Source organism: Chrysochloris asiatica, unplaced genomic scaffold (assembly GCF_000296735.1).
Source record: "Chrysochloris asiatica unplaced genomic scaffold, ChrAsi1.0 scaffold00330, whole genome shotgun sequence".
In the NCBI taxonomy this organism is placed as follows: Eukaryota; Metazoa; Chordata; class Mammalia; order Afrosoricida; family Chrysochloridae; genus Chrysochloris; species Chrysochloris asiatica.
In genome coordinates this window covers 2,450,600-2,477,779 of record NW_006408848.1, presented here as the reverse complement: position 1 = coordinate 2,477,779, position 27,180 = coordinate 2,450,600, and the positions used below count along the sequence as shown (strand labels likewise).

General features: G+C 40.7%; 1 protein-coding gene and 1 pseudogene across 1 annotated transcript in view; one reads left to right on the top strand and one right to left on the bottom strand.

Annotated features, from left to right (window-relative positions):
* Positions 1-27,180, top strand: part of MCC (mutated in colorectal cancers) — a 402,058-nt gene that overhangs the window by 246,203 nt on the left and 128,675 nt on the right. Inside the window, exon 4 of the mRNA XM_006875517.1 lies at positions 6,406-6,548. Within this exon, the coding sequence (XP_006875579.1) occupies positions 6,406-6,548 (143 nt within the window). The remainder of the gene's footprint in view (positions 1-6,405; positions 6,549-27,180) is intronic.
* Positions 11,407-12,637, bottom strand: LOC102814941 (annotated as a pseudogene).

The following is a 27,180-nucleotide window of genomic DNA, read 5'->3' as shown; positions in this document are numbered from 1 at the left end:
TTCAATTTCATCATCACTGGTTTTAGTGGTTGATACATAAATTTGAATAATAGTGGTATTAACTGTCTTCCTTATAGGTGTATCGATATTACTGTACCACAAACAGTGTTGGATTCGAGATCTTAAAATGTTCTTTTTTTGATGATGAATGTGATGCAAAATAGCTATAGGAAAACTTAATGTTATATCTTATCAGGTGCTGCTGACTTCATAGTTCTTCAGTTTGAAGTCTGGAATTTATAGTGAGAGTATACTGTAATTGATTTATTCTCTTTTGATGAGATCTTTTCACCTATAATGAATAATGAGATCAAGTCCTTAAAAACATAAACATAAAATGTATTTTTCTTAAGCCACAATACTGGACTGCTATTTCATTGATAAGTACTGGACTGCTGACCTCAAGGTCTGTGGTTCAAACCCACCAGACCCTCCTCAGAAACCCTATTCAGGGTCGCTATGAGTCAGAACCAACTCAACAGCACTTAACAACAACACCAACAATAGATTCACTCATTAGATCATTACCTTTGTTTTATTAATTCATCAAAAGCATTTCATTGTGTGGATGATAACAAATTTTGGATAACATTGCAAAGAATGTGGATTCCAAACAATTATGTTCATGCAAAACCTGTACATAGACCAAGAAATAGTTGTTCAAACAGAACAAAGAAGTACTGCCTGGCTTAAAATCAGAAAATGTGCATGTCAAGTTGCATCATTTCTAGCCACAAGATTAGAACCATAGTCAAGTTGACCAGCCACACTTTAGTGGGGAGATGAGCTTTTTGCTCCTATAAAGATTTACAGTCTTTTGGAATGGACTCAGGGGCACCCAACAACAACAACAACAACACTCACAAATTTAATTTGTATGCTGAGCAAGTAATCAGAGAAGGTAGATTATATGAAGAAGAACACGGCATCAGAATTGGCAAAGACTCATTAACAATGAGGTTAACAATCAGTGATATGTTAGTGGCAAAAATATAGTAATATGTAGATGACACAACCTTGCTTGCTGAAAATTAAGGGGGCTTGAAGCACTTACTGATGGAGATCAAAGAGTACATCCTTCAATATTGATTACAACTCAGTGTAAAAGCAAAAATCCTCACAACTAGACCATAAACAACATCATGATAAATGGAGAAAAAGTGACATTGTCAAGGATGTAATTTTACTTGGATCCACCATCAACATACATGGAAGCTTACAGTCTAGAAATTAAACAAACATATTGCACTGGGGATATCTGTTGCAAAAGACCTCTCTGAGTGTTGAGAAGTAAAGTTGTCACTTTTATAAATAAGGTGTGTTTCAACCACATCGTATTTTCAATCACCTCATATGCATGCAAATGCTGGACAATGAATAAGGAAGAGGAATAGAATTGATGCATTTGAACTATGGTGTTGGCAAAGGATATTGAGCATACCACGGTCTGCCAGAAGAAGAATCTATCTTGGAATAAGTACAGCCAGAATGCTCCTTAGAAACATTGGTGAGACTGGTACTTTGGATATATTATCAGGAGGGAGCACTCCTTGCAGAAGGACATCATGCTTGTGAAGTAGACAATGAAACAGATGGATTGACACCTTGACTGTAATGGTTCAACTATGGCAGCAAGGATTGTGAGGCTGGCACAGAACCTGACATTGTTTCATTCTGTTGTGCATAGCCATTTGAGGGCAAGCCATTTCATTCTCTATGATTCAAACCTGACTTGACCGTCAACAAGAATACCCACGTATTACATAATCTTGGGTAAGTCTCTTTGCCTCTTGAAGCCTCAGTTGTCTTATTTATAAAATAAAGATATTGATTCTAGGTGTGGTGATCTGTAAGATCACTTCTAATTTGAACAGTTATTTATTTTTGTCACTGCTGGTCATTACAGAGGGAGTCCTGATGTGGCAATGTAGGATAAGAAGTGGACTGCGTAACTACAAGATTGGTGGTCCAAAACACTAGCTGCTCCTCAAAAATCCTGTACAGGGTTGCTATGAGTCGGAATCAATCCGATGGCCCTTAACAACAACAAATCCTAAGCATTATTATATTAAGACTAATATAGAACAACAAGGAAGCACTTCGCAAATGCTCCTAAGGGAATGAAATAATGCATATTTAGAATTCTGTGAGATGATGCTTCAAGTTCTAAAGCAAAATGCCTGAAAACTTTACAACTCCCTAATTATGAAACTAGCATTTCTGCTTGTAATTAATCCATATTCACCAGTTCATCAAAGCTTCCAGTTGTCTTGTTTAAAGTGGTCACTTCTTCAGGGATGGGCAACTTGGACATCGGCTACCCAAAATGGGGGGCAAGAAGTGACTGACTTACAAGCTTTCAAGAGGGAACACAGAGCCAGGGGGCCTGGAGGAAGACAGAATCTCCAGTGCTTAGTATCCATCCGTCTAGGCAGAGCTGATGCAATGAAATGCCGATGGGTTACTTGTGATACAATAGTGAATAATTGTTATCAGGACTGATCGTGAGGGTTGGAAATGTAAAGGTAGACGTTTTATAGCAAGGAAGGGAGTGAATAACTTTCCAGTCTAGGAGCGGAGGTCCCTAGGAACATCAATGGAGAAGAGCCGAGAGCGGGACCCTACCCAGAGAAGCAGTGATGCCTGAGATGGAGGCAGAGATGATGACATGGAGCGAAGGAGCAGCTGGAGACTTTAGATCCAGAGAGGGAGAGCGACTGTGTGCTGAAGACTGGGGGGGAGCCTTGCAGGGTATACCCTTTGGTTGGTTGATGATGCATGGAGGAGATTGTAACCATGGCAATGATACGATATAGAATAGAATGAACGTAAAACTAATGTTCTCCCATGTAAACTATCATATAATTCACAATAAGACACTACAAAAAAAAAAAAAAAAAAAGGTCACTTCTTGCATCTTTCCACATTCTCGTCTTGTTATCAGCATTGTTTTTATGTGCTGTGGAGTTGGTTCCAACTCACAGCGACCTTGTACAGGGTTTCCGAGGCTGTAAATCTTTACGGGAGCAGAAAGCCTCATCTTTCTCCCACGGAACAGCTGGTAGTTTCTAACTGCTGACCTTGCGGTTCGCATTCTGATTCATAACCACTAAGCTACCAGAGCTCCTTAGCAGTTAGTATTCTTTTGGGAGGCATTTTTCCCCCCAAATAAGTAAGTTGTTAGTTGACAGGAATTGACTATATACACAGAAAAAGAAGGGAAAAAGAAAATCACTTCGAGATGACTGATGTTGTGTGGTCAGCTCGACACCATCACTAGTTAGTGACCCCCTTCCAAGCATAACAGCATAGGAAGCCTGCCTCAGATCCATGCCTTTGTAAAAACTGCCTGTAGAATATTTTTTACATCTGTGTTCAGTGGCTATTGATGAACTGATCTCTGTATAGTAGAGGAGAGAGAGTCTGTATAGTAGAGGAGAGAGAGGAAGTCCTGTGTGTCAGTCAGCTACGTGCTGGAGAATTAGCCATATTACTTGCCAGTCCTGAGTTCCAGTCCCCTTTCAGGAAAGATGCAGATAGGAAACAAGATGAATATGCAAATCCACATTCTGCCAAGATCAGTGGGAGAAACAACACATTTGAACAAAACAAAATTTAACCCTTTCATACCTGGTTCTTTGTGGCACAAAATGCTCCCTGATCTTTTTGCCAGGTGGCTTTCTACCCTTAATTACAGTCTGCTTTGCTTGCATGTGTTGTTTTTGTTACCTCACCTTCAGCAGACTCTGAGACTCCTCATAGACTACTTTCTCTGTCCAGAGTATTTCTTCCCACCACAATTTCCTGTTGAGATCTTGCTGTCTTCTAGGGCTCACCATCCACCTTGAAACCTCGGAGTCATCCCTGCCACCTTCCTCAACCTCTCTTAATCCAGATCCCGTAGATTCTACTTCCTAAGTAGCTCTTGAACCTGTTTCCCTCTCACTACTTGCTTTTACAAAATCTTGGGTAAGTCTCTGGGGTAAGGTCTTCATTATTTCTTTCCTGGAATTCTGCAGTCAGTGGCCTTGAGTCTCCTTGAATCTTTTCCCCATAGCCACCAGATTAAATCACAGTCTGACCATATTGCTCTGGAGGCAGATAATTAGTGGCTTCCAAATTCCTTCAGGATCCAAGAATCCTATCTTAGCAGAAAAGTCCCTGAGTGTTTCCTTCAGCTTTTTTTTTTTTTTTTTTCCATCCTGTGCCCTATCTTGGTTTAAGTCATACTTACGTAGTTTCATATGTTCACAACTCTGAACCTTTGCATATGCCCTTCCACCTTCAGGACCTGTCTCAAATCTTCTTGCCTGTGACTCATTTTGATGTTGCTTCATCCTGCCACCCCAGACACCCCTCCACATACACCCACAGCATCCTTCCTAGTTTAAAATAGGTTGTGAACATACTTGTTTCCTGAAGACAGAATGCAGCTAGTCTGTACTTCCCTATGTCTTTGTTTTGGATTTCATGCCAGTAAAAACCTTCTCTCTAAGATGACATTTCTAGTGAGGTATAATTCTTCATCAGACTGCGTTCTAACCTCAGGAGGGAATGTGTCCTGTAATCAACCAGCTTCCCTCTCCCACCCTCTTCCTATTCATTCATTTATAAAGTTCATCCCAGTAATCCCTAGAAATAATTCAGTACATAGCAGGAGATTTGGCAGGCACTATATGTTTTGGACCCTGCCAAGCCAGGAGGGTTTAAGGTGGCTATTAAAGATTTTATAAATGCCATTTACACCAGAGAAACAAGAGAAACAGCAGCAGCATTTATCATTAGCTTTCTTGGCTGTGAAACATTCTCTGCCAAGCCGAAGCTGATTATGTTGGTTATGCAACAAAGGTAATTTATTCATCATATACAAAATCTCTTGTTAAGTAAAATCAGAATTTTAAGTGCTGATTGAAAGGAGAGTGGATGTGTCAGTGCACAAAACAATTACCCTCTACCAAAAAGGTGACTCTTAGAAAGAGTACTTTTTAATTGTTTTTGTTCCTAAAGCTAATTATTGTTGGCTTTTGCAGATGTCTAATAATTATTCATAGAACATTACCTATATATTCTTTTTCCATTACCATTTCCATTCTAATTCATATTTTGCATAGCTGGCAGCTTTATATTGGTTTAAAGTCTTCCTAGTGGTTCTTATTAAAAATACTCTAGAAATCAGGGACTCAGCTGAATAATTCCCATAGGAGGCTGTTAATTTCTTAGGAGAACCAAAAACTCTGAAGAGCTCTTCACCTTTCTCTAATTTATAGATTTATATCCCCAAACATCCACCATCTTGGTCTACCCGCTAACCAAGGCAGTAGACTTTCTGCCCCTGTGGTTGTTGATAATTTACAGTGAATGCCAAGCTGAGATGATTTCTCCTCTTCTAGATTTCTTCACAGACATCCTCCCCTGAGGCTAAACGAATACCAGTGGGCTCCCCAACACATGACTGCTTTCTCTTCTGGCCCACTTACAAAATAAATACTTCCAAGAGAGTTGATTTTGCCCTTTCCATGTCTATGTCCCATGTGTTTGTGGTGGTGGAGCTGTGGGCAGGGGGGGAAGTACGAGTGCTTTGAGATACGTAATGCTGTCAACGGATCCACGAAAGGCTGAGGATAAGTTAGGTATGCATGAAAAAGGAATGTGGCTGTATTTCAGTGAAAGCAAGTTGAAAGAATTAGACATTTGAGTGGCATTCTCATTCTCACTGTTTCCAGTTTTGTTCTCACTCCTTCCTCTTTTTCATCTCCCACTTTTTTGGGGGGGGAAGAAAGCAAGTGTAGTATTTCTTAGACTTGCTGATCCCTATACAACTCAGAGGATCCAGTGAGGTTTACACTGATGAGGTCCAGGTTTTCTGGTAGCTCCAGCCCCAGCACCTCTGTACATACTCATCCAAGAAGAAAGCCTACCAGTAGGACCCTCCAGATGATGGGGTGTGCTACTCCTTCCTGTTCATCGATCTTTGTTTTTATTTTTTCTCACTATAGCCTTAATACTAGTAGTCCTACTAGTTCTTTTTATCCCACAATTTGAGGAGTGAAGAAATGTGATTTCTTTAGGAAATCTTTGAAGGGGAAAAACTTTCCAGCAAGTTGAATCTTGTTCAGTATGTGGACATGTATGAGGATACTGAAGCAGCCTTTTGATTTCACCTGCTTCTCTGATGTATTGCATTTATAACATCTTTAAGAGCCACCTTAAACCCTCCTGACGTGGCAGGATCCAAAGGTCCATAGGTGGGGCCATCTTTTTGGCCTGAAAGAAATCTTGGTCCCTGTGTCTTGGGGGGAGATCTTTCTCTGAATGTCTCCTTCCTGTCCTCAGTATGTTCACTCTATGAATTTGTCTTCCATCCCCTTTCAGTGGTGGCATTCACTGACTCTCCTTGTTTCTCAGGGAGGAAGATGAGTACTCAGAACTGCGGTCAGAACTCAGTCAGAGCCAGCACGAGGTCAATGAGGACTCTCAAAGCATGGATCAAGACCAGACCTCTGTCTCCATCCCTGAAAACCAGTCCACCATGGTTACGGCTGACATGGGTGAGTCTGCCTTCCATTCCCATTAAGCCAGAGTTTGGCCTCTGGATTGTAACAAGAATTTTAGAAATGCGAGGCAGCCTGAATTACAATGGTCAAAGTGGAACTGGAGAGCTAAATTTAGACTTCTATACAGATATGTGTGTGATTTCAAACATGTACCATCTCTATTTGAAAATTCTAGATGCTGGGAACTAGTTAAGTTACTGTAGCATTACAAGTTACTGTAAAACTTGAACCAAAGAGGTGAGGGTAGAAAAGATAGAAAAGGGGTGGCAATACATTGTAGTAAAATAATTAATTGGCCTAAACAATTGTTGGATAAGAAAGCGCAGTCCAAAATGATTCCAACCTGTTGTTTCTGAATGACTAAGAGAGTGATCATGTTGCTTAGTAAGGACGCTTGATTGGTAAATAGACGTGCTATGTTTGAGGTTAAAGGGAAATATACATCCCAGTAATCCCGTGTGTTTTAAACTGCAAGTCATGACCCACTAGTGCATCTTGAAATGATATGAAAAATAAAAAATAAATAAGACAAGGGAAAAAATGACAGTATTTTTAAATGAAGCTTATTACTTTTGTGTGTGTATATGCTATGTTGCTACATAAAATGTTCTAATTGAGGATTGCTGTCACAGTGTTGTAAAATCACTAGTCTAGTTGGAAATACCTACTTACATCTTTGGCAAGAGACTGGGGTTGAGGGTACAGACCTTGAAGTCCTCTGAACTAAAGAGATCTCTCTAGATCTCTAAAGGCATGGCGTCAAAAGGAGGGGGAACCCCATATCTTAGAGTTAATGACATGTAGGGGAGAAATAGAAGAACCAGGAGATGGAAGAGCAAGTATAGTGCAGTTTTCATGTAACTTAAAGTTTAGTTGAGGAAAGAAACTTTAATCAAATATTGTACTTCTAAGAACTCCCACCCCCTACTCCACGTGCACATACCTCCTCCCTCACTCTGTTTCTAATCCTTCAGCAGATCTTGCCTATTTTACACCTTTTTCTATATCCATCTGTTTTTCTATATCTTAACATTAGGAGCATAGTAGCAGGAGAATGTTGGTTTAGAATGGTTCCAAAAAAACTTCAAGCCTTGACGTTTGAGCTGAGATCCAGAAGAGATGGTATTCAGCCAGGGGTGGCAGTGGTAGTGGGGTTTGAAAGCTTAAATGCGTTCTAAATTCATGGAGGACAGAGAGAAATCCACTGTGGCTGGAGGACAGAGATGTGAGAGACAAGCGACTGAAGAGGAAGACAGAGGTCTGATCACACAGGGTCTTGTAGACCCGGATAGAGACTTTGACCTTTATCCAAAGACTTACAAGAAGAGAATGAAAGATTTTAAATAGTTGGGGAAGGGGACGAGACAATCAGATTTTCATTTCAAATCAACTTCTCTTTCTGTAGTGTGGAGAAAGGCCAAGTGTAACTGGGAGAGACCAGCTGAAAAAAACACTGCCAAAGTCTAGGTGGGCAAATTGTTGCTCAGATTAAGGTGGTGCCAGTTGAGATAATGAAAAGCAGATGAACATAAAGAAGGTGGTAAAATTGGCACAAGTGGATGAAAGGTTGGAAATAGAGGATGAAGGCAGGAAGTGAGTTTACATAAAGGATGGACAGGGGGCCAGTCACCAAAATGGAAGCATGGTGAATGGACCAGTTGTTTGTTTTGATTTGTGTCTTGCTTTGTCAGGAAAGGGCACGGATAGTAGAGATAATAATATGCTTTGGTTTGGTCATGTTGGGGCATGAGTTTGAGGTGCATGAAGAACCCAGATGAAGATGCTTAGGAAGCAGTAAGTATACAGTTAAGAAGCCAAAAGGAGAGGTCCAGACTGAAGAAAACAGTTGGAAGACATCTGGATGTTTGTAGCTGGTTTGCTAACTAAAGCCATGGATGTTGATCAGTAGAGTAAGAAGTAGAGAGAGCCTGGGACTAAGCCCTGGAGGACACTAACCAGTAAGGAGACTCAGCGGGAGCTCTTGGCAGGAATGTACTTCTCATCTTTTCACTCTCAGTTTAAATGCACCACCTCTGAATGCCTCCTCTCAGCACCAGACTGTGGAGGTCCCTGTGCTGGCTCTTTATATCACATTGAAAATGTATGTAAATTTAATCATATTTATCTGCTTGACTGATGCTCTTTGTAAACTCCATTGAATAGAAATATGTTTATTTTATTTAGTATATCACCAGAGCTTACCACAGTGCCTGGTTTGTAGTATGTGTTCAAAATACACTTTTTGGACTACATAAAGGATAAACCAGTATTTGGTCAGCCAAACATGTAGGAAGAAAATAGGGAGAATAATGACTTGCAAGCTAGTGGTACAGAGAAGGTATCATCAGAAGTCCTCCGAGTCTGGTCCTACAGCTGCTCGTCGGAAACCCTATACGCAGGGTCTCTACGAGTGAGAACCAACTTGACGGCACTTAACAGCAACAACAAATACAGCTGAAGTTATTGAGGGCAGTTTTCCAAGCCAGCGCTCGCCAGACAGAAATGCAGTGAGGAGCGAAGGTGCCTCTGCAAGTTTCAGTCTAAAACTGGCCCCTCAAACTACCCTGAACCCAGACCCTGGGCTTACTTTATAGCACATAACCCTCTGCGACCAGCCCAGCCTTGGATCAAACTCCTACATCCTCAGTTCATGTAAGCATCGTAGTTCTCCAGCCCTAGAATTCCCAAGCTACCTTGGGTGGTTGGACAAGTTCAAGTAGCAAAGCAGTCCCTTGCCTCCACAAATGGTCAGCCCTGTGCTGACCCCTGTGTTCATTTCTCCCTTATGAAATGAAATCAGTGCCCCACATTTGGGAAGAGCTGGGTTATGTTCACTTCAATAGATAGCTTTGCTCTGGGACTTCCTGCAGCTCCTGGTAGCAGAGATCCTCAGTCATAGTGGTTGTCCACGTAGGAGCTGATGTCCACCTGTCTGCCAAATAGACCATCTCTGCTTTTCAAATTGTTCATCTCAAATCATTTCTTTCCATCCTTTCCCTCATTAAAACAATCTTTTTTCCTTGTAACCACTGGTTATCTCTTTCCCAACAAGACTGAGTGGGAGGGATGTGACCATGTCTGTCCCAGGCCTGCACCTATTCTCTGCTTTCACATAAAAACAAACAAAAAGCACAGCTGTCTTCTAATTGGTCCTGACTCATGGGAATCCCATGTGTGTCATTGATTTACAGTAGCTGCTTTTTTCAGAACAAGATCACCAGGCCTGTCTTCCTAGGCACCTTTGGTAAACTCTAAACCTCAAACCATTCAGTTAGCAGCCAAGTACTTTCACTATTTTAGCCACCCAGGAACTCCAGCCTACATATAACAAAAAAACTCCAAACCTATTGTCATTGAGCCAGTTCTGACTCATAGCAGTTCTGTTTAGGGTTTCACAGACAATAAACCTTTATGGAAGCAGATAGTCTCATCTTTCTCCCTCAGAGGGACTGGTGGGTTTGAACTGCCGATCTAGCAGTTATATCTGGTAGTGCCAACATGGCTCCTTGCCCTGCATATTGTTGTTGTTCTTAAGCGCCATCGAGTCCGTTCTGACTCATAGTGACCCTGTATAGCTTCTCTGAGGAGCAGCTGGTGGGTTTGAACTACTGACCTTGAGACAAACTGACCTTATGGTCCAAAGTACATCCTACAGCACCACACCAGGGCTGGTGGTGGCGAGGGTTATGTGCCACCAAATTAGTTCTGAATCATAGTGACCCTGCATAGGACTTCCAAGGGTGTAAATCTTTTGGGGAACAGAAAGCCTCATCTTTCTCCTGCAGAGTGACTGGTAGGTTTGAACTAATGACCTTCAAACTCATAACCTGCTCATAAACCACTACGCTACCAGAGCTCCTTCCACAACAGGATTTCTTGTTGTTAAGTGCCATTGGGTCAGTTAGCCCTTTATTCATTTACTGTAGGATAAATAATGTAGTATAGTTAACGTCAAGGTTGGCAGTTAAAGCCCATCAGCTTCTCCTTAGAAACCCTACACAGGGTCCCTATGAGCTTGAACTAACTCAATGGCACTTAACAACCACCACCACCAGACAACATACTCAGTACTGAGGATATGAGATGCAGAATCTGCCATGAGATTTGTACTCTATGGATAAATCCCTCACACCTAGAATGATGTCCAGACACCTTACATTGGTCCCACAGCACTGGGTGTTCCATTAGCCCAACATACATACACACCTCAGACCTCATCCTCTGTGTGTGTGTGTGTGTGTGTGTGTGTGTGTGTGTGTGTGTTTTAAATTGAGGGGCCTTTAATTTTACACTTAATAATTTGTAATTCTTTATGTCAAAATGAAAACAAAAGTTAACTAAATCCTTGTTTATCCTTGCTAGGATTCATAAAATACCTTGCTTTGAAAGGGATTGTTAATTACATGGACATTAACCCCATTTAAAATTATATATTCAGAAAAAAAAAGCAAATACTAGTAACATTTTATTCAGTATTTTAAAAATATAGCAATTTGTGACAATTATAAATAAATTTCTATCATAATAGTAAAATAATAAAATGTGCAATTTGAAGAAAATAATATAACAAAAGTTTATCTCCAAATACAAACACACCCTTTGTTTAGGGTGGTTCACATTAATGCATAATTTTTGTGATTCTTTTTTAAGAAAAGGTGATTGCTACCATGAGGTAGATAGTCTCTGATACCTAAGTTCTGCCTGTTAAGCATGTTTCAGAGAATCTCATTAAACTTCTCCAAACAGTAGAAGTACTCCTTGATGGGCAAAACTTCAGGAAATGGTGTTTGGCAATGTCCACATCACACAGGGCTCCTAGAAACTCTAGCTGCATCTTGTGAAGTAGACATTATCAAAAGTTAACAACTTTAGGTATCTTTGTTTTGGATTTCTGTAGCTTGGGAGCATCCAAAATTTCTTCATAGTCTGCACTCATTCCATTTGCTCAGCGACCAACTGTGACCAATCGATCTGAATTCTTACTTTCTGGGCAATCTTTCATATAATGTTCCACGGAGCCACAAAGTCTGCAGCTACCGCCATCAGCATAGACTCCTTTGGGGTTATCAGGGCAAGATCTGGACAGGTGCCCCATATTGCCACAAACTAAACATTTTGCAAAAAGGAAGTTCACCAAGAATAATTGTTATCAGGACTGATTATGGGGGTGGGAAAGCTAAAGATGGACATTTTGTAGCAAAGAGGGGAGTGATTAACTTATCAGTCTAGGAGCGGAGGACCCTGGGACCATCAATGGAGAAGAGCGAAGAGCGGAATCCTACCCAGAGAGGCAGTGAGGCCTCGGATGGAGGCAGAGAAGACAACGTCAAGAGATGGTGGGGCTGGGGGCTCGGGATCATGAGATGGAAAGGGGCTGAGGACTGTGGTGGTGGGGGGTGCAAGCTTACAGGGTACACCCCTTGGTTGGGTGAGGATACATGGACAGGATGATAACTATGCCAATGAAATGAGGGATGATGGAATGAATGTAAAGCTGATGTTCTCCCATGTAGACTATCACACAATTCACAATAAAACATTAAAAAAAAGAAATTCACCAAGAGCTGTGTCTGCTTTTGCCTTGTACTTGGTTATCTCGTGCTCTGTGGACCCACATCGGCAGCAGATTCCGGTGCCCATATCTTGATTCTCAAGGGCAGCTGGGCAATCTGCAATCGCATGTCCAGGTTTCCTACAATGAAAGCATACCATTGCATTTTTCTTTGCTGCTTGTCTTTTTAATCTTCTTCCTTCCCGCCGACTATCTTTATTTAAAGCAACTGCAATGTCTTCCTCTACTTCCTGCCTGACTGTTGCTCTCATCTCCCCAATGTGAACTATCTGTGAGTTCTGCCTTAGGTATTCCATGAATCCATTCACATCTTTATGTAAGTATTTTGTTTTCTTTTTGTGTTTTGCTTGAAATGTGTCATTTTTAAGGGACAGTCTATTGTCTTCAAGTCATTTATGCTTTGGTAGGCTTTGACTTGTTCCCTCAAAGGATCCTTCTTCATCTCCTCCCATGATGTTGCAACCAAGGGTCTTTTGTTATGTGTGGTTGTATCTTGTGCTCACCTGGTCATGGTTTCAGCAGATGTACCTTATCAATCTCGCGTGAATCCTCCAGAGTAGGAGAGTCTGCAAGCCAGACAAGCCCACCACACTCAGCCGACAGTGACAGTGACACTCGGGCACCTCATCCTCTTTTACTTGCCATTTCTCCCATCTCTGACCACACTGACCTCCTTCAGAGCTGGCCAGAGTTTCTTGCCTCAGCATCCCTTCATTATTTGTTCCTTCTGCCTAGAGTGCTCGTTCCTAAAATTCCCACGTGCCTTCTCATCAGAGATGACTTCCCTGACTGCCCCATCTAGAGTGGCATAGCATCTGCTCCCACTCACTCACACAGCCACTCTACCCTTTTCTGCCTTTTTTTTTTTTTCCCATAGTACTTAGTACTGTTGTTGCTTTTAAGTGCCATTGAGTTGGCACCTTACAGCAACCCAAAACTGCCAGGTCCTGAGTCATCCCTCAAATCCATGTTACGTTTGAGCCCATTGATGCAGCCACTGTGCCTGTCCATCTCATTTGGGAGTCTTTTGACTTCCTTCTCCAGGGACTGGTCCCTCCTGATAGCATGTCCAGTGTACACGAGACAAAGTCTCACTATCCTTGTTTCTAAAGTATCATTCGGACTTTACTTCTTCCAAGACAGATTAGTTTGCTCTTCTGGCAGTCCATGGTACATTCATTATTCTTCACCAACATCATAATCCAAAGGCATCAATCCTTCTCTGTTCTTCTTTAGCACTACCTGGTAATGTATTGTGTTTGTGTTTATTTAGTTATGTATTCTCGGTGTGACTATGATACTGAACAGGTTTCAGCAGTTTGCAGACTAAGGCAGACTAGGAAGAAAGGTTTGGCAATCTACTTCTGAAAATCAATCTGTGAAAATCCTGTGGATAACAATGGTCCAATCCCCAACTGATCATGGGTTACTACAGGAACAGGCAGCATTTTGTTCCTTTGTGCATGGGGTCATCATCATGAATTGGGGCCTGACTCCATAGCAGTTAGCCACCACGACAGTCAGTCTCTCTTGCTGGAATACAAACTCCAGGCAGGCAGGGACTTGGATTACCTTGTTAGCAGCATACCAGTGCCTGCACATAGGAGGTGTTCAGATGTTTGAGTTATCAATGAATGCTGCCATGGAGGATGCAGACAGCTAAACAAGAAATGATAAACAGTGCAGTGAGGCCTATAACAGAAAATAAGAGGGGGGCCCAATGACAGCTTCAGGCAGGAGCATATAAGAAAGCATAGTTAGTAGAAACCTGAGGGTGAAGCGGGGGAAGTGCGGGGAGTGTTTGGGCAGAGCCCACCCCTCTCCACCCGACAGGTCCCTGAGGAGGGCAGGCACTTGGGGACAGCTCCGTGGGAGTTTATTAATGCTGCCGCACAGAGTGTAGTCAGTGTGTTTGCTAATCGGAACTGGATGCCTGCCTGTCCTTATTCGTTTGCCATTTTCCAATTAAATTGCTTCAATAGGGAAAAAAGCTTCCATATATAAACACCATTATAGGAAACCATTAAAAAGCAGTGATTTGATTATGGTTGCTATATTTGCAAACCTGCATTAGGAACCCAGAAGTTTTCTTGCATTGGATTTCATATAGAGAATTTGCTGCAGTATATTTGCTGATTTCTATTTAAAGCTAACTGGAACAGGAACAGGTCCAGCCTATTCACTTCATCAAAGAAGCACTTTTCTTCCGTTTTCAAACCCCACCCATTAGAACCAGACTGCCCCTTCAGTAAGCTGGCTCTTGGGTACTGTTGGCAGGGCCTGGAAGAGCAAACTAGCAATTCAGAAAGTGCTTTGACTCATGGAATCCATTGTTGTATAAAGGAGAAGGCGCCCCAGCCTCTGTTACATTGCATATTAAATAAATTGGATTAAGCCTAGTCACACAATAGTTTGGAAAACAAAGGTATCAAAACCAAGGCATAAATTGTGGTTTAGGATTTTTATTTCTTTAATTTGGCAAATAACTGTAGTGAAAAGGAAAGCTGGATATAATCGCTAGCATGATTTCTTGACTTATGCTATGTCTGGCAATTACATATGTCCTCATATTTAATCCTCAACCTTGAAGGAGGCCTTGTTAGTTTCCTCATCTGTAAAATCAGGGTAACACAGTTCATAGAGGGTAAATAACTTGTCCAAGGCCACACAGCTGTTTTTGTTGTGGCTGCCAAGTGTTTTCTCAGATATTTTGCCCTGCTTACCTGGTAAAAACATGCCTATGGTTGGTTTGCTATGCTTACTGCAATCCTTTGAGGTTCCTAATTCTGAGGGTGGAATTTAGACAGCAGCTGTGTCATGAGAAACATCTGACTTCATAGTAAATAGTGTTTGTGGTTAAATGAGATTTTGCAGATCTTTATATTAGAAATATCACTTGTAGATCAAATTATTACGGGTGCTGCAGTAGAGGAAAGCACAGGTGTGTGTACCATGGGCTTAGTGCATCATGTGTGTTTGGTTTATTCTCCAGGATGTTTCCCAACTTGGTTAATAGAATGGCAAAACTTGTCAGTAACAGTAGTTTGTTAAACAGAATTCCAAATATTTCCTGATTTTCCGTGAGAAATTACTTTTCTGGGATTTAGCAATGCTGTAGGATCAGCACTGGGCTGTGAACCACAGCCTACCAGCTGTTCCTTGGGAACCCTACACAGGGTTACTATGAGTCAGAACCGACTCCATGGTGCTTAAAAACAACATTATACACTCAGGAGTCCTGGTGTGGTGCCGTAGGATATACCCTGGACTGCTTACCATGAAATCGGTTGTTCAAACTTACCAACCGCTCTTCGAAAACCTTACACAGGGTCATTGTGAGTCAGAACCAACTTGATGGCACTTAATAACAACAACAACAACATTATTACGGCTCAAGAGCCCTGTTATAGAATAATCGCTGGGCTGCTAACCTCAAGGTTGGCAGTTTAAACCTACCAGCTGCTCCTGGAAACTCTATACAGGGAGGGTCGCTATGAGTCAGAACTGATACAATGACATACAACAACAACATTATACTTTTAGGATTGAAAGAAAGCATAAGATACCATGGTTGCTGTTGTGATCCATATTTCCTCAGTACGGGTGGTTTTTGGAGGACAACCTAAGAGAAATTTGTATATGAAACCTAGCATTTTGGCATAACTATGACTATGAAATATGTTTAACAGTCAAGCTGATTTTCGTGGCTTAATGGCTGATGGGACTTAATAGCTTCAAGAAAAATGTGTAGTTGTGGAAGTAGTCACTCAAAGGCACCAGTCTTGAGCCAGAACACTCTCAAGAGCCATTCAAGAACTCCTTGGAACAGCCTAGTCTGTGGGTTGCAATGCTTACAGTCTCTACCCTCATGACATCAGCAGTGGTGTGGAGGGATGCCCTGGTAGCTAAGAACTACAAAGGAAAGTATTTCAATGAAGAATCATTTAATAATAACAGCCCTGCAGACACCCACACACCCAGAAAAGCTAGGAACTTAGCTGAAGAAGACTTGATTTTTGTTAGGAAAGAAGTGGCTAGGTAATCAGTTATCCTCCAGTGAAGATGTTTATAGAGAATTTGATTATCTGTAACCTGATTATGGAACTTTAAGGGACCAGTTCACAGATTAGAAGGGTTGCACAGGCCTGAAAGGAACATCGTATCTAACTAGTTGATGTAACAAGTCCAGCCCTTTATTCCCTTTTTTCTTCTCCTTATTTACTTTAAATTGTTGTTGCTGTTGTCAGATGCCATGGAGGCAGTTCCAACACATTGCGACCAGACCGTGGACCTTGTGGTTCAAACCAGCTTTACAGTCCAGCACATTAACCCACAGCGCCGAACCAGAAGTTTTGAGATGTTGGTTATCCTTGAGAGCCAAGTCCAGAGCAAAACTTTTTAAGTTTAGAACACTGTTACTCTATAGCATTTTCTGAGGTGACCACGTGCTTTCACCCAGAGATCTGAGCTTGATCAGACAAGACCTGTCTGTGAATGTTAGCATAGTCCTCAGTGATTGAGGAGCTCATTTAAGATCTTTCTGGAACTTTCTTTCAGTACCCAGGATTGATAACAGGAAAAGTTATTGCTCTACTTTGGTTTATGTCACTGTGTAATATTTTCCTCATAGTCTACTAATGTTCAGTAATTTTTTAGCCCCAAGTAGACTTGGAGTATATATGATTAAATTAGAAATATTTATTCAAAATGAGCCCTCACAACTATTTGGACTCACAAATCCTTTTTGTAATATATACAGTCTTTGTTTTCTGTGTTTCCTAAGGTTGGTTTGTTATTTTGGTTGTTTGAAACTCCTGACATACTTTTCCTTAAAATCAGCATTGTAAAAGGATGTTAACTCTGGAAACGTAATTGTCTGTAACGTAAATGAAGGGGATTCTGTAGTGTTAGTCCAGCCATCATTGTGAACATTGTTTCTATGAGAAAATAATTGCAGATCACATTTGGATGTCAGGATCATATCTTTCTTCTCTCTGGGCTCTCCCTCCCAGTGAGGGCCACAGAGCTAGGGACAAGTACTAGCCATAAGCTTACTGCATGCCTGACACAGCCTCTCTGAAGAGGAGCTCTGGAGCTGAGCGGAATGATCCAGGCACTCAGAAAGGACCCTTTGAGTAGAGCATATTGAACCTGGAGGGAGGAGAGTGCCCAGATGTGAGGACCATAGGGACCGTTGATGGGGTGTGGAGGTAAAGAGTAGGGTTGCAGTCTATCCCGAAACATGACTCCATTTCCCCAGATCATTTCTTAGAGGTACAAAATGGCTTTTAAGGCTTTTCATATGTGCTACCAAGTTATCATTCCATCTCCACCCTAAAGGTTCTGCTAATTCATATGCCTGCTGGTTTTCCCCCATCTGCTGCAAAACTAGGTCATTGCTAGGTGCCATCAAGTCTGTACCAACTCATAGCGACCCTATGCACCATGCAACAAAACATTGCCCAGTCCTGCGCCAGCCTCACAATCGTTGCTATGCCTGAGCCCATGGCTGCTGCCATTTTGGGGGGTCTTCGTCTTTTTCTCTGATCCTCCACTTTACCAAACATGATATCCTTCTCCAGGGACTGGTCTCTCCTGATAATAATGTCTGAAATATGAGAGACAAAGTCTAGCCATCTTGACTTCCAAGGAGCATTCTGGCTGTACTTCTTCCAACACAGATTTGTTTGTTCTTTTGGTAATTCATGGTACTTACAGTATTTTCCTCCAATACCGTAACTCACTTGCATCAATTCTTCCACAGTCTTCCTTATTTACTGCCCAACTTTGGCGTGCATATGAGGTTATTGAAAATACCATGGCTTGGATCAAGTGCACCTTAGTCCTCAAACTGACATATTTGCTCTTCGTAATTTAAAGAGGGGTTTGTGCAGCAGATTTGCTTAATGCAATCTGATTTTAAATTCTTGATTGCTGCTTCCATGAGTGTTGATGGTTGGTCCAAGCAAAATGACATCTTTGATCATTTCAGTCGTCTCCCCATTTGTATTGATCACTACTGGTCCAGTGGTGAGGATTTTTGTTTTCTTTACATTGAGGTGCAACCCATACTGAAGGCTGTGGTCTTTGATCTTCATCAGTAAGTATCTTAAGTCCTCTTCACTTTCAGCAAGCAAGGTTGTATCGTCTGCATATCACAGGTTGTTAATAAGTCTCCTTCCAATTCTGATACCACATTTTTCTTAATATAATCCAGTTTATCTAGGTGCTGTCTCTTTTTAAAGCTGTACCAAATCAGGTGTTTACTAATAAAATAAATAATATTAAATGACTGTATGTAAATTTGAACTTTTTTCTCACTCTTGAGAAGCCACCACAGGACTTTGACACCGTGGACCGGGCTGCAGGTGCTCTGGGACTTTTATATATGAGGCACCAAGGTCAGCAGGGTGTGCCGTCTCTGGAAGATGGTTTGTGCCAGCTAGTTTCAGTTCATCTTCCTCATGCCTTCACCAGATTTAAGAATACCAAATTTGATTGTTTTGGTGAAACACATTGTCAAAAATCTCAAATGACAGTAGCAACAATGAAAGTAAATCTCAGTTTGGGATGATTTTGCTCAAATCAAAATTCTTTTGGTTTTCTTTCAGACACGATACACTGAAGTGGCATTCCCTCCTTGTGAAGCCAGGACCAGGCTCTAACCCTGACTGGCGCCTGTGTCCTTGGGTGTTCATTCTGATGCAGCAACCCACTCCCAGGAGAGGGTTACTGTTCTATTAGCTACATTCAGAAATCAGTCTTAGTCATTCCCCACATTGCATATCCAGTTGATGTCAGAACATCTTACCTAGCTTGTTAAGAGTTATTTTCCCCTAACTTTTTAAAAAACTTCAAAACTGTAGGATAGGAAAAAGGAAACCCTGTAAACCTTTACTGACAGTCACCAATTACTAACATTTTGCCATATTTGACTTTGCACCACTCTCTCTCTCACTATAATTTTTTTGAGCTGTATGAAAATTGTAGACATCATAATGCTTCACCCATAAATATATCAGCATACATCTCTTAAGAACAGAGACCCTTTCCACAGCATCTTTATGACACCCAGTAAAATTAACTCATAAAATATGAACTCAAATTTCCCCAATTGTCCCTCTTATATCTTTTAGTTTATCCAGAATCCAATCAAGGCTCACACATTACACTATCATATCTTTTTATTCTGGAATATTAAGTCCCATTCAGTCAGTTACAACTTGTATAGACAATAATGTATATAAAAACCTGTAACAGTTTTTGAGGAACCGCCGATGAGTTTAAACCTCCAACCTTGCTTATCCAACAGTGCCACACCAGGATTCTACTATTCTAGAATAGCATCCCCTCCTTTTTTGTCTTTAGTGGCATTGGTATTTTTGAGGAGTCTAGCCAATTGTTTAGTAGATAATCTTTCTATCTGGTTGTTTTCTCTTTAGTAGATTGGGGTTTTTTGTTTGTTTTTTTACATGAAACCATACATGAATGATGATGTGTCTTCACTACTGTGTTATAGCAGATGGCTCATGTCATAAGTATTTTGTCCATTATTGTGATATTGAGGTGTTCTTAAAGTACACAACAAATCCTCTTGTCTCAGGTTATTGTTAAGTGCCATTGAGTAGGTTACAACCCATAGCAACCCTGTATAGCTCCAAGGAGTGGCTGGTGCGTTTGAACCGCCTTGCAGTTCAAATTGACCTTGCAGTCCAGTGCATTATTCTGCAACGCCACACAAGGATTCCCTTGTCCTTAGGTTGTTGTTGTTGTTGTTAGGTCTCAGGTAGACACAGACAATGTGATACATTGAGCAGGGGTAACCTCTATGAGCGTTTCGTTACTCCTTCCTTCTCAGACTCTAATTCTCCTTGGCACTCGGACTTGAAGTCCTGATGTGGCGCTGTGGTTAATGCGCCACACTGCAAAGCCATTTGAACTGCAAAGTCGGCGGTTCAAGCTTACCAGCTGCTCCTTGGAAACCCTGTACAGGGTCACTATGGGTCAGAACCGACTCCATGGCACTTAACAACAACAGTGTGGGTTATCATTTTCTGCATTTTATTCTGTTTTTGTTTATTCCTTGATGGAGCTAGAGGGGGTCTTGTTCCATGCAGAGTAGGACGCACTTGTAGAGAGACCTACAGAAATCAGTAGTTCCCTCCTTCAAGAACTTTTTTATCCTTAGGACATAACAGAAAGTTTGTGTTGATTTTATTTTTAATTTATTAAACGTTTTATTGTGAATTGAATGAAGGTTTACAGATGAGATGATTGGTTTTTCATTCAACACATCAGACACTTTGTTTCATCTCAATGACTGCGATCCCATCCATGCAACTACAGGTATTCTGTCACCTCCTTGTGATTCCCATTTGCATTCCACATATCTTCTCAACTTTGTCCTTAGGAAATGTTGCCCTTTTGAGTCTGTTTCATGGTGAGCATACCTTAATAGTGTTGTCCCCCCCATCCTCCCATATACCTACCTACTGTTTGGCTGAAAACTGAACCACAAGGATGAGTTCCTTTCCAGACCTGAAGGGTGGTCAAGGGTCATAATCATAGGGTCCTCCACTCTGTTTCTAACCAGTAAACCCAGTCTTTATTTTTTTATTTTTCTAATTAAATAATTTTGAGTTTTGTTCCACGTTTTCTCCCACTGTATCCAGGACCCACTAAAGTGATCCCTTTTAGGGCAGTTGGTAGTGGTAGCCAGGCACCATCGAGTTCTTCTCGTCTCAGTGTTATGGAGACTGATGTTCACATGTTCCGATAGTCAGTTGGACTAATTGATTCCAAGCCTTTTTTATTCTTACTACTCTTCTTTCTTCCACACATGGGGAGACCAATAGCTGCACCTTAGACGGCTGCTCATGAGCTTTTAACATCCCAGATGCTACTCACCAAAGTAGGATATAGAACATTGTCTTCATTGTCTTCATGGACTATATTATGCCAGTTGACCATGGTGTCCCCTAAGACTATGGTCTTGAGCCCCCAGGCCCAGCAACTCATTGCCTTAAGCTGTTTGTTAATATCTAGAAAGTTTTCATCATTTTGCTTCATGTATGCTCCACCACATTCATAGTTAACATTTGCAGGAAAGGTAAATACTCATGTACAAATATCTTCTTTCAGGTTCTTCTGTATTTGTGAGATACATAAATACAGCCTATGTATCAATCCATGTATCTGTATATAGAATACTCTTGTTCCGAGATTATGTATATATCACTATTTACCTCTGTCCCCTTTATCTCATGCGTCTTCACCTATCTTCATCATTCTTCTGCCACCCTGCCTCTTTTATATGCCTACCCTGCCAGCCGAGCTAACATGTGTCTACCCTCTAGCCAGTGACTAACTTTCCCCTCCCTCCCCTATCCCTGGTAACCAAAGAATGTTTCTTTTCTTACGTTTTTCGAAAAATGATCTCATAAAGTATTTGTCCTTTTGTGATTGAAAAAGTCTGTATTTTTGCCAAGAGAATCTCTAGCTCTTCCCACCACTTTGAAAGACTTTACAAAGCATTACTTGTGCCTTGTCAGAACAAGGGTGGGGTTACGGGACATGTGTCATCACTCCATGGAAGGTGATGAGGATTATGGGTATGGCCTGTGCTGTTTCTGTTATTTAGATTACAGCACTATTGCCACCTCATTGTGGCTAAAATCAGTGTGGTTAATAGGTCTAACTTCATTGGAAGTTTTTACCCAGGTACTCTTAGAAAACTCTTTGCCTTTTTAGGAGGATGTAATGTGATAGGTCTTAAAGTTATTGGTAGTTGATCAACCAGTACATAAGCTAACAAAAACTTGATACTTTAAAAAAAAATTGACCTGGTCATTTTCTTTACATTTTCAGTTCTTCCAGTTTCTATCAAGCACCATGCACAACATTGTGAGACTGCAGATACATTTACAAATGAGCCAAGTCCTTAAGCTTAGTAGGGTCACTATGCCAGCAAATAGGTAATTACGGGGCATTTGATACCTCTAAAAAGATATAGAGGCTATAGGTAATCAAGGAGTGCTTCCTGGAAGAGGAGATTTCCAAGCAGAAATGTTTTAAAGAGTCTTTCAGACGAGGAGGAAATAAGGGGCTTCCAAAGTAGGCAAATGTGAAGCAAATGCTGACTCCTAGGAGTATAAACTTTTTGAAGCTGGTATCATAATTTGGAGTAGATTCATTCTGATGAAGGCTGGGCTGCTCAGAATGAAGTAGGTCAGGGGAATGTTTCTAACATCTAGCCGCCATCTTGTTTCATTTGAGATAGGATTTTTATGAGGGAGGAGAGCAGTGTGGTAAACAGGCCATCTTTAACACCTGTTTCAAAATGAGCCAACTGGGGGGAGAAAGGGGGGCATAGACAAAGTTGGGCCTGGGGGAAGAAGAAGAAAGCTAGTGTTGCCTACTAGTATATGTATGACCAAGCAAGAATACTAGTTAAGTGTCTTAATTTTCATAGCCGTAAATATCCTATAGTACCCTCTCCCCAAATTTCCAAGTGCATACATCTTTCCTCAAATGGTATCATAAGCCTCCAAGTTCTTATTAGAAGAATATATCCTGAACCATCTATTCTCCAGTTACTATCAGAAGTCTAGCTGGGGAAAAGTCACATTTAGAAAAAGCAGTGGAAGGCAGGAATCACAGACTCCTATGGAGGCAGGCAGTGAACCCCAGGGAGGGGAGCAGAACCATGGGAAACTGAGGACAAGCTGCATCAAAAAGGGTCAGCTGCTGGTACTCAACTGATGGTTATGTGAGAAGCTAGGCTCAGAAATGTAAAACCCACCCTTAATTTTTACAAGAGTAGCTGTACATTCTAATGATTTTTTTGATGTTGATAATTAATACAAAAGTTGTTAAAAGAAAGAAACAAAGATCATGCCAGCCAGACTCTACAACACCGCCATTCAAGCAAAACATCTCTTTGGCTGCAGGTGGCTAGATTGCATCCTCTTGTGTTCACGAGATGTCCATCCCATTTGTTCTGTGTGCACTATTTCATCTTTACTGCAAATTAGACAGCTAGAAGGCTGAATGCCAAGATTATGCTAGGTTAGCCTTTCCCAGAATTCTCTTTACATGGTACATTAATGATCTACAGCTTTAGTTTTAATTGAAGGTTAGTATATAAAGAAATCATAGGTAATCAGCACATGTATAAATCTGTGACTGAGGAGACTGGCCATCATTTCACTTAATGCCACAAGTTAAGTCCCAACTACCTAAATTCTCTTAGTATTTATTGCCAAAACACATTGTCTCTCCAGTGAAACTGGAATGCTTCCTACTTTCTGACAGGAGATAATTCATCTTTCCTCTGGCTGCCAGGAAGCTCCGAGTTAAATGGAATCGACAGCTCCATCAGTTGTGTCGATGTCTCTTTGCTTCCTCAGCCTTCCTCAGGTCCCGGTTACTGTGTTTTTCCTTGTCTGTGATTATTTGCTGCTGTTGTGTGATGTACCATCAAGTGGATTGTTGACTCACAGCTGTATTCACATTTCTGTGTCATCGGCCTTCCCTTATTGTAGTTACTGTATTTTCCCTGTATCCGCTATTATTGTTGTTAAGTACTGTCGATTCAGTTCCGATTCATATCGACCCAGTACAGGCTTTCCAAAGAGCTGCTCGTGGGTTTGAACTGCTGATCTTGTAATTCACAGTTCAGTGCTGATCCTACAGTGCCACACCAGAAGTCCTACCTCAGTTTTTTTTCTGAAAGAGGTATAACAAATACTATTAAAAGAATGTATTTGATACAATGTGGCATCTGGTGTCTCATGCCTGATATAGAACTATTACCATTCTCATGTAAAGCAGAGCTTTGCCTGCAGCAGCAGGTCTATCTCAGTGTCAGCCTTGACATTGGAGTTCCATGATAGATATGCCATGGTTATAAAGTATCAGTTATTCCCACGAGTTCTTAACATTTTCTGCATCTCTACTTTCTTCATTCTCTTGCCTCCCACCCATGCTGTTGTTGTTAAGTGCTGCAAAAATTGGTAGTAAATCATTCCTCCCACAGCATTGTCTCCTTCCCTGCTGAGTTTGATAATCCACTGCAATAGCCACATAGAACTCAGACACTATGCTGATAGTTCTAGGGTCTATTAGTGTGCGGGGGCAATTATCCTCAGAGCACAGTTCTTCAGTCAGAATAGCCTCACCTCAGTCGTGCCCATAGGTGGGCCTCTCTGTGCCCAGGCAATGTTACAGAGCTCTTCTGGTGTCCCAAAGGACACTCCACTTTGCAAACTAGACTCCTGCCCAGAGACGCTTGGCTTTACTTGCTCTGTAGATCAGAAAGTCCATCACTCTGGCTTGTGCTGTGGCTCTTGGTTATGCTTTTGCTGCTCCTCTGCCACTCCTCTGGTGTCACAGCTTTCTGTCCCTGGGTTGAGGAGGTTCAGTGTACAGCGATCTCAGGGTCCAAAGGACATGCTCCACTCCTAGCTCTTCTTTGGTGGTAGTGAGATTGTCCATTCCTTCAGCTGTCATGACTTTTTTTCACATATTCGAGTTCCAACTTTTTCCAATCACAATTAACTCTGTTTAAACACACACAACTGAATCATATAATCCTATGAGCATCCTTTCCCACCTTCTCTTACCCACACCCAGCAAGGCAAATTGGTTGTTTGGTGGGAGTTGCAAGACTATGGGTAGAAGAGTTATATGAAGTAGTTCAGTGCCTTATTATAGGGACTCTGTGTACAACAGAAAGAAACACTGCCTGGTCCATCCTGTGACAGTCAATACAGGGAGGAAATTAAATACCTCAAAGCCTTTCTGAATATACTCTTTCCTATATTTCTATTTCATACATGTCTGCCTGTTTTTATTGTCCCATTTTACTTGTTGAAATATTTTATAAGCTAATTTTGCCTTTGTTTAGTTAGTTAATGAAACAGTATTATTTAGAAATCAGTTACTCTCGTTTGAAATCAGTCACTTCGTAATATAAACTGGAAACTCAGTGGGTTTTATTGCAGACAGCTGGTGAGTGAGTCTCTATGTGACTGGGCTTTCTAAGGAGCAGCTGTGTCTACCTCCTCTCCCTCCTCGAAGGAGAAACTGTGCTTGGTTGTTCCTGATCTAGGCTTGTTAGTGTTGAGACCTACAAGGTAACAGGACTTCCTCCCCTTATTTTTGTTTTTTAAAATATATTTTTATCTTAATTTTTAAAAATTGTATATATTGTTTCATATTTACAAACTTTAGAAACAAATGATTTTTCTTTCTCAAAATTCAATTTGTGTTAAAGAAATGCATAAATATGAAGTATTTGTTTATAAAGTATTTGCAGAGTGTCAAATACAATTGCTTCTCATTAGTCACAGTAGTTAGGTTCTATAAAGTTATCACAAATATTGAATTAGCAAATATTGAGCCATTCTTCCTAAGGGAAATACTGGGTCAGATTCCTATGAGCCTCTGTCACAACATTTTCATCAATTGATCAATAATCTTGTTTTTATGTTGTCGTAGTCCTCTTAGGCTTGGATTAATTGTTTAATTGCCAAATATATGGTTGTTTTCTGGTTATCATACTGGTATTTTAAATTTAATATCATTGTATTCAAAAGCCATCCTTTAAGTTTTCCATCCTTCTGAGTTTTGAAAAAGACTTTGTTGTATGCTGGCATATGTTCTATCTCATGAAGAGAACATATATTCTGTACTTCTTGGATGGAGTGATTTTATACATGCCAATTAGGCCAGCGTGCTTTGTAGTCTTCAGATCTCGTATATCCTTACAGATTTTTTGTTTAGGTGTTCTTTAGTTGCTGAGAGGGGTGTGCTACAAAATTCAACTATGATCATAAATTTTCCTGTTTCTCTCTTTAATTCTGTCCATTTTTGATTCATGTATTTTTAAATTCTATTATTAGGTACATATACATTTATGGTTGTTCTGCTTTCTGATTGAATTTACTCTTTTATCAAAATGAAATGTCCCTGTATTTCTCACAACTCTCTTTGCCTTAAAGTCTACTTTATCTGGTGTCAATATAGCAATTCTAGCCTTCTTATAATTACTGTTTGCAAGATATAGCTTTCTCTATGCTTTACTTTCAACCTATCTGTGTCTTTACATTTAAAGTGCATCTCTTGAAGGCAGCATTAGCTGGATCTTGCTTTCTTCATCCATTTTGATATCTTCTTTTTTATGGTGTATTTGGTCCATTAATATTTAATATAATTAATGATATAGTGTATTTAGGCCTTCCGATTTACTAATTGTTTGCAATTTGTTCCATCTATTTTTTGTTCGTCTGTTTCTCCATTCTTCCTTCTTTTGGGAAGATAGAATCTTTTTCAGAGTAATCTGTTGGAGTCCTGGTGCAGTGCTGTAGGATAAGCACTGGACTGCTAACCTCAAAGTCAGCCAGCTGCTCCTCAATATCCCTATTCAGGGCTGCTGTGATGGCACTTAGCAACAACAACTTATTATCTGTTGGTTCTGGCTATACCTCTTTTTTTTTTCCTTTAACATTTTACAGTAAATGTACTGTGATCTACATATAACATTAACATCTACTTAAAGTTAATGTTAATCTCTTAATTGTGCTTTCTGCTCCTTTATTTACTCTTCTAAGAAACAATGACTAAACAAGCTGTGGTACATATCACACAATGGAGTACTATGCTACCTTGAAAAATAACAAGGAAGCTGCGTGCCACTTCCTAACATGGATGAACCTTAAGGGCATTATGTTGAGTGAAATTAGTCAGTCACAAAAGGAAAAATAATTGCATAGGACCACTAATATAAAAGACTAAGAAAAAGAACCCATACTAATCCACTAAAGTGGATTCTTAGCTGGTTGCTAGGATATAAGGGATGGAAGGGGAAGGTGGAGCACAGGATAGGGAATAGACACAGGATAATTTGGGTATTGGGGAGGAGGGCAACATACAAGTAGGGAGAGGGGAATCGAAGAACAAAGCAGAAGGGAGAACAAATAGACAGGTATGAATGGGCTAAATGGGACAGAGGTAAAAAATGATGTAGGCACAGCTTTAGAACAACAGGGCTCT